We start from the raw sequence: 16,262 nt of genomic DNA on the forward strand, positions 1-16,262 counted from the left end.
TAGACAAAACAGAAACCAAAAGGGAAAAGAGAAGGGAAAATACTTATCTGATACGAGAAGGAGCAGATGATCCACCAAGCATCCAAAACTCACACAAGGTAGAACTATAACCTGCAAAGGCTATAGGGAAAAAGGAAGGTACAAATAGCTTCCCTAATCACCAAAAGAACACCACCTGGGGGAAGGTGGAACGGTGCTCAAACCCACAACAAACAAACTATCAGGTCGAGTCACGTGCAGCAATTCTGACAGATCTCCTCAAACCACCCACAAGGCAGGGCGTGACACCTGCCCCTTTAAAGGAAATCTGTCACCAGTATAATCGCTATTGAAGTAAAGCTATAGCCTAATAGCACTTAGTACCTTATTTCTAGATGTGCCTTTGTTCCAGCAATAGATGTTTTCTATCTTCTGAAAATCCAGTTTATTTGGTATGCAAATGAGCCAGTAAGGTGCCCAGAGGGGCGTCACTCTTGCAGGAAGAAGCCAAGCCACGCCCTCATGCTGGGAGCAGGGAAAAGGGGGCAGAGTTATGGCTTGAGTGTGATGTAGGAGGGGTGGGTGGACACATTGTGGCAGGGGGCGTGCCTGGGCTCTTTCCTGCAAGAATGACGCCCCTCTGGGCACCTTACTGGTTCATTTGCATACTAAATAAACTGGATTTTCAGAGGATAAAAAACATCTATTGCTGGAACAAAGACACATTTGGAAATAAGGCACTAAGTGCTATTAGGCCATGGCTTTACTTCAATAGCGATTATCCTGGTGACAGATTTCCTTTAAAGCTGACCTACAGCAGTGAAGAAAAATGCCTGGGTTGTTATGGAAACCTGGTGTAAAACTATGTATCTGGAGGCTAACAGCCTGCGAGCTTCTATTGGCTGATAAGGGTCATGTGACCAGGCTTCTATTGGCTAATGCATTTTTTGGGAATATCTCAGGAACGGTACGTGCTAGAGAGCTGAGACCCGGTCTAAAACCTTCCCAGACTCCTGATGTACCTGTGTGCCAAATTTCGTGATTGTAAATGCGACGGTGCGTATTCCTTTAGCGGACATACACACATACATACACTCAGCTTTATATATTAGATTGAAACACTTTCTACTTATGGAATTAGAAGCTGAAAACACAAAGAACAATTTCTAGAGTCTTTCTTAATAAATGGAAGAGCTTTATGTGCTACCATTTGACTTCTGATGAGACTCAAAAAATCATGTTCAATTTCCGATTCACAGATTGGTATTTATGAGCTGATTTTTAGAGGGACTTTAGGCAAATTGAGAGCAACTGCAAACTCTTGATGTCGATAGATATCGTTGCTAAAGTAGTGATGACATCCAGATGGGGGAAAGAGACAAAATTGTGTTCATTTTGTCTTTTTGCAATGGTCAGTGTACCTTTTAATTTATGCCTTGGAACATGATGTATGCTGGTGAGCAATAAAAAATTTGAAAAAAGTGAAAGGGTCTGAAGACTTTCCGAATGCATTGTAATGTGCATCCTGCGCCATTGCCCAATACCCTAGGTATTAGATTGTATATTTAGGGCTGAGTTTGAGAGGCTGTTAAGATGGCTGCCCTATCTTATTCTAAAGCATTGGGGCCCATATGGTGCTCTGCTGTCTGTGTACATCCTGGTTTCAATCTACAGCTAGCAATTCTTCACTTCAGTAGTGTCTCAGGAGACCCGCAGCTCGTTCCCAAAGCTGTAATAGCAAGACAAGGTATACGGACCTCTGGGAATACCAGGGCTAGGCTGAAACCATGCTGATTTTCTTCTCATATTTGCCGTCACTTGCACAGCAGTAATGTGAACTGTGAAATCAGTGTTATATCTAGTTATTATTCTTCTTCTTCTTCATCGTGGTTTTCAAGAGGTCTTGCTGATGCCAGCACTAGGGAGTTTAGCTGAGCAACCTATGGTTGATGCTGCATGAGAGTAGGGAGTGTGCTAGTGCAGTGCTTCGGGCCCTCGGGAGCCGCGGTGCCTGGAGCTCGAGAGGAAGGGAGTGGTGGCAATGAGGATGGTTTTTGTCCTCACAGTGGCTAATCCCTCTAGTGCTCCCTGGGCTGCGAATGCACTGAGTGGAGGGTGCACCTATTCTTGCCTTGGTGCACACCCTGGACTTTTGGGGGCTCCTGCCTGGTGGTGGCTGAGGTGGCTTTGATGTTAGGCGAATCAGTAGCAGGGAGCAAGGCAGGAGGGCAGGCAAGGAGAGGCCAGCAGTTAGATGGTGGAGTCAGTGACCAGGCCTGTTTGGTTATGATAAATAAAGTCTTTTTGCAGAATTACAGTAGAGATGCAAACAGCGGACAGAGTTTTCAGATATTACACAGAGCAGGCTTTTCTGAAAGGCTGTATATAGAAGGTGGCAATGATGGTAGTAATCCTCTCTGAGATTTTTCTAAATGCACTTTGTAATCCTTCCAAAATAACCACAAGCGTGCAATCTCAGTGTGGCGGACACCGGACGCAATTAACCCTTTCCAGTTGCAGTAAAGCCTGTTGTCATAAACGTGTGTTTACCTTTCTATTTCAATCTAGAACATCCTTGGTTGTCAAACATCTGGATAAATATTCAGTGCTTCCTTCTCTCTGGGCGGAATCCATAGTAAGGTTGGCTTCTGGCAGTTTTCCACTTTCAGGAATGGTGTGTTCCTGGATGTGGCTTAGGCTACTTTCACACTAGCGTTCGGGTGTCCGCTTGTGAGCTCTGTTTGAAAGGGGCTCACAAGCGTCCCCGAACGCATCCGTACTGCCCTAATGCATTCTGAGTGGACGCGGATCCGCTCAGAATGCATCAGTCTGCCAGCGTTCAGCCTCCGCTCAGCAGGCGGACACCCGAACGCTGCTTGCAGCGTTCCGGTGTCCGCCTGGCCGTGCGGAGGCAAGCGGATCTGTCCAGACTTACAATGTAAGTCAATGGGGACGGATCCGTTTGAAGTTGACACAGTATGGCTCAATTTTCAAACTGATCTGTCCCCCATTGACTTTCAATGTAAAGTCTGGACGGATCCGTCTGAAGCTACTTTCACACTTAGAATTTTTTCTACAATATAATGCAGACGGATCCGTTCTGAACGGATCCCAAGTCTGCATTATATGAGCGGATCCGTCTGAGCAGACATCAGACGGACCCGCTCTGAACGGTAGTGTGAAAGTAGCCTTATTTAGGCCTACTTTGCAGCAGCTCACAAAGAACTTGTGGTGGTGGGGACAGGACAAGCCTGTCTCCCGTCAACTATCTAAAGAACTGTCAGATTTAAAGGGGTTTTCCAACATTTTAATACTGATGACCTATCCTCTCGTTAGGCCATCAGTATCTGATCAGTGGGGTCCGAAACCCGGGACTCCTGCTGATCAGCTGTTTGAGAAGGCAGCAGCGCTTCTGTGAGGCCATGTGATGACACGTTCATGTGGCCTAGGCGCAGCTCAGCCTCATAGAAGTGTATGGGGCTGAGCATGATATGAAGTACAACCACTATATACAGTCAGGTCCATAAATATTGGGACATGGACACAATTCTAACATTTTTGGCTCTATACACCACCACAATGGATTTGAAATGAAACGAACAAGATGTGATTTACCTGCAGACTGTCAGCTTTAATTTGAGGGGATTTACATCCAAATCAGGTGAACGGTTTAGGAATTACAACAGTTTGCATATGTGCCTCCCACTTATTAAGAAACCAAAAGTAATGGGACAATTGGCTTCTCAGCTGTACCATGGCCAGGTGTGTGTTATTCCCTCATTATCCCAATTACAATGAGCAGATAAAAGGTCCAGAGGTCATTTCCAGTCTGCTATTTGCATTTGGAATCTGTTGCTGACAACTCTCAAGATGAGATCCAAAGAGCTGTCACCATCAGTGAAGCAAGCCATCATTAGGCTGAAAAAACACAACAAACCCATCAGAGAGATAGCAAAAACATTAGGCCTGGCCAAAACCACTGTTTGGAACATTCTTAAAAAGAAGGAACGCACCGGTGAGCTCAGCAACACCAAAAGACCCAGAAGACCACGGAAAACAACTGTGGTGGATGACCGAAGAATTCTTACCCTGTTGAAGAAAACATCCTTCACAACAGTTGGCCAGATCAAGAACACTCTCCAGGAGGTAGGTGTATGTGTGTCAAAGTCAACAATCAAGAGAAGACTTCACCAGAGTGAATGGGTTCACCACAAGATGTAAACCATTGGTGAGCATCAAAAAATGGAAGGCCAGATTAGAGTTTGCCAAACGACATCTAAAAAAAGCCTTCACAGTTCTGGAACAACATCCTATGGACAGATGAGACCAAGATCAACTTGTACCAGAGTGATGGGAAGAGAAGAGTATGGAGAAGGAAAGGAACTTATCATGATCCTAAGCATGCCACCTCATCAGTGAAGCATGGTGGTGGTAGTGTCATGGCGTGGGCATGTATGGCTGCCAATGGAACTGGTTCTCTTGTATTTATTGATGATGTGACTGCTGACAAAAGCAGCAGGATGAATTCTGAAGTGTTTCGTGCAATATTATCTGCTCCTATTCAGCCAAATGCTTCAGAACTCATTGGACGGCGCTTCACAGTGCAGATGGACAATGACCCAAAGCATACTGCAAAAGCAACCACAGAGTTTTTTAAGGGAAAGAAGTGAAATGTTATGCAATGGCCAAGTCAATCCCCTGACCTGAATCCGATTGAGCATGCATTTCACTTGCTGAAGACAAAACTGAAAGGAAAATGCCCCAAGAACAAACAGGAACTCTAGACAGTTGCAGTAGAGGCCTGGCAGAGCATCACCAGGGATGAAACCCAGCGTCTGGTGATGTCTATGCGTTCCAGACTTCAGGCTGTAAATGACTGCAAAGGATTTGCAACCAAGTATTAAAAAGTGAAAGTTTGATTTATGATTATTATTCTGTCCCATTACTTTTGGTCCCTTAACAAGTAGGAGGCACATATGCAAACTGTTGTAATTCCTGCACCGTTCACCTGATTTGGATGTAAATCCCCTCAAATTAAAGCTGACAGTCTGCAGGTAAAGCACATCTAGTTCGTTTCATTTCAAATCCATTGTGGTGGTGTATAGCACTGTGCTTGGTAAGCTGCGAGAAAGCCGCAGCGCTCATAGGAGCTCCGGTGTCTTCTCAAACAGCTGATCGGTGGGGGTCTCAGGGGTCAGACCCCCACTGATCAGATACCGATAAACTATTCAGAGGATAGGTGATCAGTATTAAAATGTCAGAAAACTCTTTTAACTATTTCCTTCCTGGATGGAGCATTTTGGGATTTACAGTGGTGCACATCATAATCACAGTAAACCTGAGGATTAACTCTTTAACAATATTAACCCTTTTCGCTGTGATCCACTGGGTTATTGCACTAGGACTTTTAGGACATTGCAAAACTGTAGTGCCAGGGTCATGGGCAATTCAGGTTTCTTGAATTTTTATGCAGCCACAATGGTTGCACCTGGACATAGGGCATAGGATATAATGAGTTTTCTTACTCTTTTGGCATCAGCTGGGCTAAGCACATGAAGATACTGCAAGTCTATAGGAGGATGACGTAAGTCAGGGCAGCACCTCTTCCAAAGCAGAGAGGTCTGCGGCCAGTCATGGCTCGAGAGGTCTCACTGTCAGTGCTTTCACCCCTAAGCTGCAGTTGGGGCATGTTTATTTCTGACATAGGACCCACACAGCTAAGGCCTCATGCACACGACCGTAGTTATGGTCCGCATCCGAGCCACAGTTTTTGCGGCTTGGATGCGGACCCATTCTGGTGAAAAGCAAACCCAGAACTGGTGTGTGTTTTTTCTAGGGCAGGGCAGCTGTAACCAACACCTCCAATCTCATCTCATTGATTGGACTCCAGTTGGCTGACACCTCACTCCAATTAGCTCTTGGAGATGACATTAGTCTAGGGGTTCACATACTTTTTCCACCTGCACTGTGAATGTTTACAAGGTGTGTTCAATAAAAACATGGTAACATTTAATTCTTTGTGTGTTATTAGTATAAACAGACTGCGATTGTCTATTGTTGTGACTTAGATGAAGATCAGATCACATTTTATGACCAATTTGTGCAGAAATCCATATCATTCCAAAGGGTTCACATACTTTTTCTTGCAACTGTATATGTCTTTTTGTCTCTAAACTCTTTAATTTGTCTGAGGATGCATTTTGTACCTTGGCAGCTGCTTGTAATGGTGAACTGGAGCAACACACAGAACGGAGAGGCGTCATTTATAGTCCCGCATGGCCCCTGAACTACCCCCCTACCATGAACTGCAGCTGGTTTATCCAAGGAGACCACGGAGACGTCATAACAATTAGGTGAGTCGCTAATCAACATTAGCAGTCACTTTCATCACAAATACGCCTCAGCAGTTTAATGATGTCAGTTGATGAATCACCGTATTGTTGCCTTAATGTAATGCAGGCAATTATGGGGAAGGAAGCGTTCCGTCCTAGATACCTGCTCGTCTGTGGAGGTGAAGAGCTCCGGTTTCATGCAGAGATCGCCTCCACAGTATGCAGACGACTGATGGCTACTGTCATGGCTCATCCCCCTACAAATTCATTGTTTCTGGGCAGCCGATTATCAGGAGCAAACATTTGTACTAATGTTCGTTTCCGATAATCGCCCTAACAATCTGGCTGTGTAAATTCCGCCTAGATAGGGCACCAAAGGGGTTGATTCATCAATACAACACATTTCCTTGTAGGACATATGAATGGCATAGAAGGGGGTCTTGGTTCAGGCCCACTCCTCTACCAGCCAGAACTGAGACCAGCCAAAAAATAACGACTTTGGCGTGACTAGTCATGTAATATTACAGAGGTTTCTGCACAGAAGGCCTTGATGAATGAGACTATTAAATGGCCCCCATATGCCCGGGCCCCTCACAATGAATATACTTAACTGGCTCCCCGCTCCCTGCACCGCTCCTGGTGCCCGGGTGTCGGGGGGAGCAGCCAATGGCAGGACGGGGACGAGCCTCCCTAGTGTCACCCACGACCCACCGCCTGCCATTGGCTGCTCCCCCTGACACCACATGTTTTCATCCGCGCACGGGGAGAAGCAGCGGCGGCCGTGCTGGGACAGGTAAGTATATTCAGTGTGAGGGGCCCGGGCATATGGGGGGCATTTAATAATCTTGGATAACTCCTTTTATAATAATTGTGTGAACACTTTTTAATGGAAATACAGTATACTTTTAATGCATGTTAAAAGGAACCAGTGATTGGAAGAACTTGGGGTCAGTATATATGGAATTGCTTGCTGATGGTTTCCAAGAACCCTTTTTAGACATCTGTTAGCTGGAGCAAACCGCAAAAACCATCTCTCACCCCAGAGGACATGATGGGACCATATATTGGATGGTGGCCCATTCATATGCGTAATGCTTCCTGTAGGCAAGTAAAAAGAGAAGACTGGCAGAAGTTTCACTCGCCTGATCCCTGGCAATCATATGCCCACCAGTGGGTCTGCCTTCAGGTGAAGGATTTCCAGATGGGAATGGCCCTTTGAGTTCCTTGCTCTTTCCCAGTTCATATTCTCCCATCTACTCTCCAGTTAGTGACGTCTATACTGCTCTGTATGGTTTGTAAAAAGAAGCGATTTGGCTAATAGACATATGTTAGGGAGCTGCTTGCAATGCATTTATTATTCTAAATTTCTCACCCATGTAAAAGGCATTTTTAACATTGTTTTTCTTCTCTCCTTTTTGCATTTTTGCAGTTTTAAGAATTTTGATATTCAAGATTCTCACAAGTGCACTATCGACTGGTTACTGATCGGTCCGTCTTCAAAAAGGGAAGGGTATAAAGTCTGCGGATCTACCATCCCCCCAGCCTTTATTTCATTGCGGGATCATGTTTGGATGTTCTTTCACTCAGATCCCTTGAGTTCAGGGCAGTCTCAGGGATTCCGGCTGTCGTATATTAGAGGTATGAATAATCACATACAAGGGAATATCTTCTAACCATTGCCTGGGCTAGGGGTCGGCAACCTGTATCAGTCTAGCTGTTGTGAAACTGCAACTCCCAGCATGCTCCGAGAACCAGGGGCGTAGCTACAGGCCCATGGGCCCTGGTGCAATAGTTCAGCTTGGGCCCCCCTTCCCTCAGTGCTTTGTGGCCAGGGAAGCACATTCATTCTGCCTGAGGCAAAAATTGGAACAGCAACTCGCCCCCCCCCCCCCCCCCCCCTCACCCCCGCCATGCCAAATTCTTGACCTAACCCCTTTACTCCAGCGGAAGGTGTAACTTGACCAACATGCACTATAAAACCGGTATCTTCTTATGTGGCACAAGGGTCTTTGTGCCCCCTCGGGGCAGAGGTAGCACATAGTGGGTCCTATGTGCTACCTCTGCAAACCCTATAGCTACGCCCCTACCAAGAAAAGCCGCTGGGAGTTGTAGTTTCACAACTGTTGCTGACCCCTGATCTTCTTCCAGAAACAGCTGCACATCTGTCTGTGATGTGTGGAGTATTGCAACTCAAAATAATACTGTCGGTACCTGGTTGCATGTAAAGTGACAAAGACATTGATGCAGCATAGGAGGCAGCCGCATCGTCTGTCAGTGGGCCACTGGTCAAAGGAGGATATGATACCCCAAGACCAGGCATCTCTAGTATAGTTTATTCTTTGCATACTGTGATTGAAAGTGAATCCTGTGTAATTCCATTTATACTTCACTGCAAAATTGCTTCCATTTTATTTTCTTTGAGCGATGTACTCTTGTGTATACCCAGACTCACTTCTGTCCATTTCATATTCCATTACAATCTTCATCAGGGCTCTGTTCCATGCATCTCTTCTCCTTCCGCACCTCTCACATTTCTCGTTAATATCCATCTGGCAGGCGAGCGGAGGTGTTGTAAATCACAGGACGCGTCCGCATGAAATCTCTTAAGTGAAGTGGAATTTGATAGAAATTATCCCTCAAGCCGTGAAGAATAAGCAGAGTACTCTGAGCAATTGTCATTACAGTTGTAACTACGGTACCGCAGGTTCAACTAATGGGATCGCCGCACACTAAACGCTTTTTCATTTTCTGGAGTGAAAGTTGTCACCGAGCTGTTAGAATGATGGTGCAAAAATTCTCATTGTCACCTACAGATTAGCATTTACCTATAGGTTAAAGAAATGTGTTGTGGAGATCAAAGGGGTTCTCAAGGATTAGAAAAAGATGGCTGCTTTCTTCCAAAAACAGCACCACTCCTTTCCACAAGCCAGAGGTGCAATACCAGACTCAGCCCATGGACAGGTGTGGTGGTGCTGCTTTTAGAAGAGCATCCGTTTTTTTCTAGTCCCGGAGAACAGTGTTAAAGACTAGTAAAGCCGACTGTCCAATACTGGTGACAAGCATGCATGTGTGGTGAATGGGGAGAAAGCTGCTGCCAGACAACCCTTGCAGAGGCTTATCTCCCTGTGAACAATAAGATCAGGCATGTTGAGATCCAACTATCCAAATCTGCCTTTGAGGGATAGTTGGGAGTAGTGATGGACGAACATCAGCCAGGACAATTCACGAACGCGCGTTTGCGATTAAATATTCACGAACCGCGCATTCGCGGCGGACCCCATTGACTTTAATGGCAGGCGAAACCTGAAAAACTTTCAGGTCATATTTGCAACCACCAAATACTTACTAGAAGTGCACAAATAGTCCCACAACATGGACAGTGACATACCAGAGGGGGATCAATGGTAAAAAATTCCCACAATAAATATGGATTTTAATGAGGGGCCATTTTTATGCGTCTTAAAGGGAAACTCTCAAAAACGTGCCCTGCTGGAACCTAGAAAAATGTTATTTTAGGCCACAGGAGTACAGGCCCCAAAAATTAGGCATTGACATGACAGAAAAGAACAAGTGATTATGTTGTTAGAGGTACATTAGGTGGTCAGTGGATAAAATGTTTAGAGTAGGCCACTGGAGTAGAGGCACCAAACATTAGGCATTCACCTGACAGAAAAGAACTTGTGATGATGTGGCTGGAGGTACATTATGTGGTCACTGGATACAATTTTTACTGTAGGCCAGTACAGGCCCCAAAAACTAGGGATTCACCTGACAGAAAAGGCCTTTTATGCCGCTGTATATACATAAGACTAGGACCATTCTTTGTTCTGGGTGGTGGCGGATATGTGTGGGCTGGCATGAGGAAATTCAATTACACGTGGTCGTCACAGGTGTTGAATTCCTACGAGATCCATGCCTCATTCATTTTTAGAAATGTGAGGTAGTCCACACTGTCGTGAGCTAGGCTTATCGGTCACGATCCCCCCTGCTGCGCTGAACGTCCTTTCGGACAGGACACTCGACGAAGGGGAAGACAAGAGTTCCAGGGCAAATTGCGCCAGCTCTCGCCACAGGTCAAGCCTGCACACCCAGTAGTCCAGGGGTTCCTCGCTTCTCAGTCCGATGTAGTCGGACACCTGTCGGCCTAGGCGTTCCCTGAGGCTGGATTGGGAGGGCGGCTCTCAATGGGTTGGCTGCAAGAATGATCTCATATCCGAGTGACCAACACATCTTCAAACCGCCCTCTTCTTTCAGGCGCGGTAGGATTGGTACCCGCACCTGTTTCGCTGTGGGTGGAAATTCCTCTGCCAGCGCCCGCAACAGCAGAATGCAGCATCTCTCGCAGCAAGGCCTGGAAATGCTGCATTCTGACAGCCCTTTGTAATGCTAGTAATATGTCCGCCATTTTGTGTTTGTACCGGGGGTCTAAGTACGTTGCCACCCAGTACTGGTCCTTGCCCTTCATGCTTTTTATACGGGGGTCCCTCTTCAAACACTGGAGCATGAAGGCCCCCATTTGCACTAAATTGGAAGTGGTGGAGCGCCCAGGAGAATGTCATCCTCGATCTCCTCCCCCCAGCCACGATCAGCACCAGGGATCCCCGAAAAGTTTAAAGTCCCCCTCCCAAGCCTGCTCTTCTTGCTCCTCCTCCTCCCCCCAGCCACCATCCTCCTCTGACTCCTCTTCAGGCTCCTGCTGACTTGTCTCAGATGGAGTAGCCTCCCCTGGGAATTCATTCAGCATTGCGGCTTCCTCATCTTCCAGCTCCTGCTCCTCGATGGCTTGATCAAGAAAGAAGGCGTAAGGTATGATGTCACTGATAGCGCCCTGGCTGTGACTGACCTGTTTGGGGATCTCATCAAATCGCCGCAGAAGTCTCCATGCGTCGCGCATGAGCAGTCATTGGCGCGGTGAAAAGAAACCAAGCTCCCCAGCTGCAGAGTTCGTACAGGTAGTTGTTAACTGCACGTTGCTGCTGGAGCAGCCTATCAAGCATATACAAGGTGGAGTTCCAGCGCGTCGGGCAGTCACAAATCAGACGTCTGACGGGCAGGTGGTCTCACCGCTGAACGTCAGCAAGGCGAGCCATGGCCGTGTAAGATCTTTTAAAATGGCCAGAGATTTTCCTGGCCTGCTGCAAGATGTCCTGGACCCCGGGGTATTTGGCAATGAATCGCTGCACGACTAAGTTCAGGACGTGTGCCATTCACGGCACGTGTGTCATTTTGCCCTGTTTCAGCGCGCTCAGCAGATTGGCACCGTTGTCGCACACCACTTTACCAATTGGCAAATTGAGCATTGGCCTGTGACCGCAGACCTGAAAGCAGTGCAGGACCGGTGTGGCTCTTGGCTTCCAGGCACAACAGCCGCAGCACAGCATGGCAGTGTCTCACCTGGCACATCGAATAGGTTCTGGGGAGCTTGGGGGGTGCAGCAGAAGAGGTGGTAGCAGTGGAAAAGGAGGAGTCAGCCGAGGAGGAGACGGAGGATGGAGTAGGAGGAGGAGAAGGAGAGGCAGGCCTGCATTCAATCTGTGGCGGTAACACCAAAGTCCCTAGAGAAGAGCAGTATTTGTGGAAGCAGGTGTATCGCAGGCCTCAATCAATATTTGGTGGAAGCAGGTATATCAATCCCCTTAATCAGTATTTTGTAGAAGCAGATATATCAAACCCCTCAAATCAGTATTTTGTGGAAGCAGGTATATCCAACCCCTTAATCAGTATTTTGTGGAAGCAGGTATATTGCACCCCTCAATCTGTATTTTGTGGAAGTAGGTATATCAAACCCCTTAATCAGTGTTTTGTGGAAGCAGGTATATAGAACCCCTTAATCAATATTAGGTGGAAGCAGATATATCGCACCCCTCAATCAGAATTTTGTGGAAACAGGGATATAGAACCCCTTAATCAATATTTGGTGGAAGAAGGTATATCGCACCCCTCAATCAGTATTTTTTGGAAGCAGGTATATTGCACCCCTCAATCAGTATTTTGTGGAAGCAGGTATATAGAACCCCTTAATCAATATTTGGTGGAAGCAGGTATATTGCACCCCTCAATCTGTATTTTGTGGAAGCAGGTATATCAAACCTCTTAATCAGTATTTTGTGGAAGCAGATATATCGCACCCCTCAATCAGTATTTTGTGGAATCAGGTATATAGAACCCCTTAATCAATATTTGGTGGAAGCAGGTATATCGCACCCCTTAATCAGAATTTTGTGGAAGCAGGGATATCAAACCTCTAATCAGTATTTTGTGGAGGCAGGTGTATCGCACCCCTCAATCAGTTTTTTGGGGGGCAACAGGTATATCACACCCGTTGCAAATAGTTGTTCTAATAGCGCTTGTCCCTCTATATGCCTGCGGTATCGCAGCAGAACCACACACAACTGCTGCACAATACAAATGCACTATATACTTTCTATGTTAGAAAGTATATTATAGGTATATCACACCCCCTCAATTAGTTTTTTTTGGGGCAACAGGTATATCACACGAGTTGCAATTAGTTATTCCAATAGCGTTTGTCCCTCTGTATAGCTGTGGAATCTCAGTAGAACCGCACACAACTGCTGCACAATACAAATGCACTATAATATACTGTACTTTCTATGTTAGAAAGTATATTATAAATATATCACACCCCTGAGTATATCACACCTATCAATAACACACCTATACCAGTCCTTAAAAGGACTTTTGTGGCCCTATTAGCTAGCGTTTGGTGTCCCTAACAGTCTGTCCCTGCTCCACAAAGCAACCTCTCCCTAAACTGGCAAAACACAGAATGTAAAATTGCTGCCAGATCAGGTTTTGTTATATGGCGGGGGTGTGTCCATTTGCTGAAACGTCTCAATTGGCTGTCCTGTCCCACCTGATGGATGTGTCATGGGTCAAAGTTCAGCGCAATGCAAAAGAATATGGCGCATGCGAACATTGCCATATGTTCGCATGTTCGGCAAATCGCAAACGCGCAAAGTTTGCCGTGAAACGACCGCCGGGCGAACCACAAGGCCACCTTTAGTTGGGAGGGCACCATATACACTCCTGCCAAAAATTATGGGTATGACCTTCTCAAAGGGGTGGAAAAAAATCTCTAAATTTCCAAAAATTTTAGGTGCGGGCATAGGAAACACCAAGCAGCCTAGTTCAGGGTCCCCTGCTGCCCATGGATTCTGTGTATAAACAGTGGATGCTGTCGGCCATCACGTCAATGGCAATCAAGATGGCAGCAGTCATATGATTTACCCATGTGACACCAGTGCCTCGTAAGACATCGAGACGTGATCCATTCCTACCATTCTGCCCACCAATCAAGCTTGGGTCTTCCCTAGGATATGCTATCAATCTATTAATGGAGGGGGTACGACCCTTGCACTCTTTCATTCATGAAAGTTACATATCCTAGTGATATACTATCACTTCATAAGTAGAGCATACCCCTTTAACTTCTGTCTTCTTCTTTCCAAAGCCAGATAATCAATGCCAAGCTGTAGAACACACTTAAAGAGGTAGTCGCCACATCCAGGTGGCTCTTACCACGGGGGGTCGGCATGGATGTGGCGGCCACAGGGGTCGGGACTACAGAAACAGTTAAGCGTGCTGTGCTACCCTAATTCCATAGCTCCCACTCGCTTGTATGGGAGTTACGAAAACCATTGTAGGTCAGCCTCTGACCACGGAAGACAGAAGTAAGGCCCCATTCTAGAGATTGATGTGGGTCCATGAGGTGAGAAGTGTCAGACATCTATAGCATATGTGGATAAGCAACGCAACAAAATAAGACATATACCAATGAAGTTGAGAAGGAAGATCCAGCACCCACACTTTATTTCGTCACATTAAAAATATGGCTTGCGCATTGCTAGTGTGACACAGTGAGGGGTTTTATCTGGCAAGGCAGGTATTTTCCTCCCAGCATGTGCGGCTAGTCTGGTTTCCAGTGCCTGTCCGGGTTTTGGCAGCACCTGGCTGTCCTTAAATAGGCAGCTGGGCTCAGCAGAGATGTCTCTGTTTTTGGGATCTGAGACTTTGTGCCGTTATGGAGGGCTGAGAGCCGCATGCTGGGGAAACAGACCCCCTAAAGCCTGCTGTGGACTACTGGAGGCAGAACTGTTATATGAACTTTCCATTGTGTGTGAATTAACACCAATTACCTCAAGTGTGAATAAACATTGACGTTTTGAGTTAAGAACTTGTATTTTGCCTCTGTACTGCACCCGCTTACCCTATCTACCAGAGCGAAACCCCACACTAGATTATGCAAACAACTGGGCCACCATTATAGATGCTACATGATGCTCCATTTCTAATGCATCCATTTGATATTTGTTGAATAATATAATATTTATGTCTTGTTTTAAAAAGGAAAAATGGGACTGACCTCGTGTCTGACCGATGAATTTCTGTGTAGCAATGGCAAATGTATCCCGAACACCTGGAGGTGCAATGCTGTAGATGAATGCGGAGATAACTCAGATGAACAAAATTGTACAAATCCCTCTACCGAGATACGGACCAGCTTATGCCCTGTGGGAACGTTCCCCTGCACCTTGGCTCACTCCACACAATGCATGTCTAATGAACTGAGGTGTAATTCAGTAAAAGACTGCATGACCGGCACTGATGAAGAGAACTGTCCCGATCTTAAGTGTGGAGGAAAGCTCGGCAACTTCTACGGCTCCTTTGCTTCACCAGACTTTTTCCGCCCAGATCACAGCCGGTCAGATCTTCGCTGTGTTTGGTACATAGACACTCAAGACAATCGCCATGTCATTCTTCAGATCGACATGCTTTTGGGCTACAGCGACTATGTGAAAGTGTATGAAGGAATCGGCGAGAGGAGCGATAAACTCTTGCAAACCCTCTCATTCCGCAATAACCGGCACACTGTCAGTGCCGAGTCTGCCAATGGCCAGCTCACCTTGACCTACCACGCACGGCCGAAAAGCATGGGTCATGGTTTTAACGCCACTTACCAGGTCAAAGGTTACTGCTTGCCATGGGAGCAGCCCTGTGGAGTTGATGACATTTGTTACTCAGAACGCCAGACTTGTGATGGTTATTGGCACTGCCCCAACGGCAAAGACGAAGAGAACTGTAAACCTTGTCAAAGTAACGAGTATCCCTGCGAGGGAGGAAGCGGCCTGTGCTACTCTTACCTTGACCGTTGCAATAACCAGAAGAACTGCCCAGATGGCTCTGATGAAAAAAACTGCTTCACGTGCCAGCCAGGGAATTTTCACTGTGGAACCAATTTGTGTATCTTTGAAACATGGCGGTGCGATGGCCAAGAAGATTGCCAGGACGGAAGTGATGAACAGAACTGCCTGGTGATTGTACCTAGGAAGGTCATCACAGCTGCTCTGATTGGCAGCTTGGTGTGCGGCCTACTCTTGGTCATCGCCTTGGGCTGCGCCTTCAAACTGTATTCTCTTAGAAGCCGGGAGTACAGGTGCGACTTTTCATACTTCAACCTTAAAGGCTATGGACACTTTTGGGGAAATTTTGATTGCATTTTACAAATTTTGGGCTAAAATAATTTTTTTATTTGCTCTTTATTAAAAAATGTCTGCAGTTATTGTGATACATGTGATTAAAAGTCAGTCTATTTGCAGACTGTCCCTCCTAAGCTCCGTGAGCTGACTGCTCATGCCTTATCTCTGATCTCCTGACCTCACAAACACTCATTATAAACGCTTATCAAACTGATAAGAATATGGCTTAAATAAGTGTTAATAAGGTCAGGAAATCAGAGATAAGGCTTCATATGAGCTTTACAAATAGACAGATTTTTAACCGCATGCATAAGAAACACTGCCCAATTTTTTAAATAAACCCCAATTCCCCAATTTTTTTTTTAACCCATAGCAATCATAAAAACTGCCCCAAAAGGGATTGTCCTGGACTTTGATATTGACTGATTATCCGTAAGAAATGTCATCAATA

General features: G+C 46.0%; 1 protein-coding gene across 1 annotated transcript in view; it reads left to right on the forward strand.

The window, feature by feature from the left end:
• The window catches only part of LRP3 (LDL receptor related protein 3), a 44,303-nt gene that overhangs the window by 24,648 nt on the left and 3,393 nt on the right, over window positions 1-16,262 (forward strand). The window contains exons 3-5 of the mRNA XM_040410237.1: window positions 6,194-6,332; window positions 7,741-7,949; window positions 14,682-15,768. Coding sequence (XP_040266171.1) covers window positions 6,194-6,332; window positions 7,741-7,949; window positions 14,682-15,768 — 1,435 coding nt within the window. The remainder of the gene's footprint in view (window positions 1-6,193; window positions 6,333-7,740; window positions 7,950-14,681; window positions 15,769-16,262) is intronic.

Source organism: Bufo bufo, chromosome 10, assembly GCF_905171765.1.
Source record: "Bufo bufo chromosome 10, aBufBuf1.1, whole genome shotgun sequence".
In the NCBI taxonomy this organism is placed as follows: Eukaryota; Metazoa; Chordata; class Amphibia; order Anura; family Bufonidae; genus Bufo; species Bufo bufo.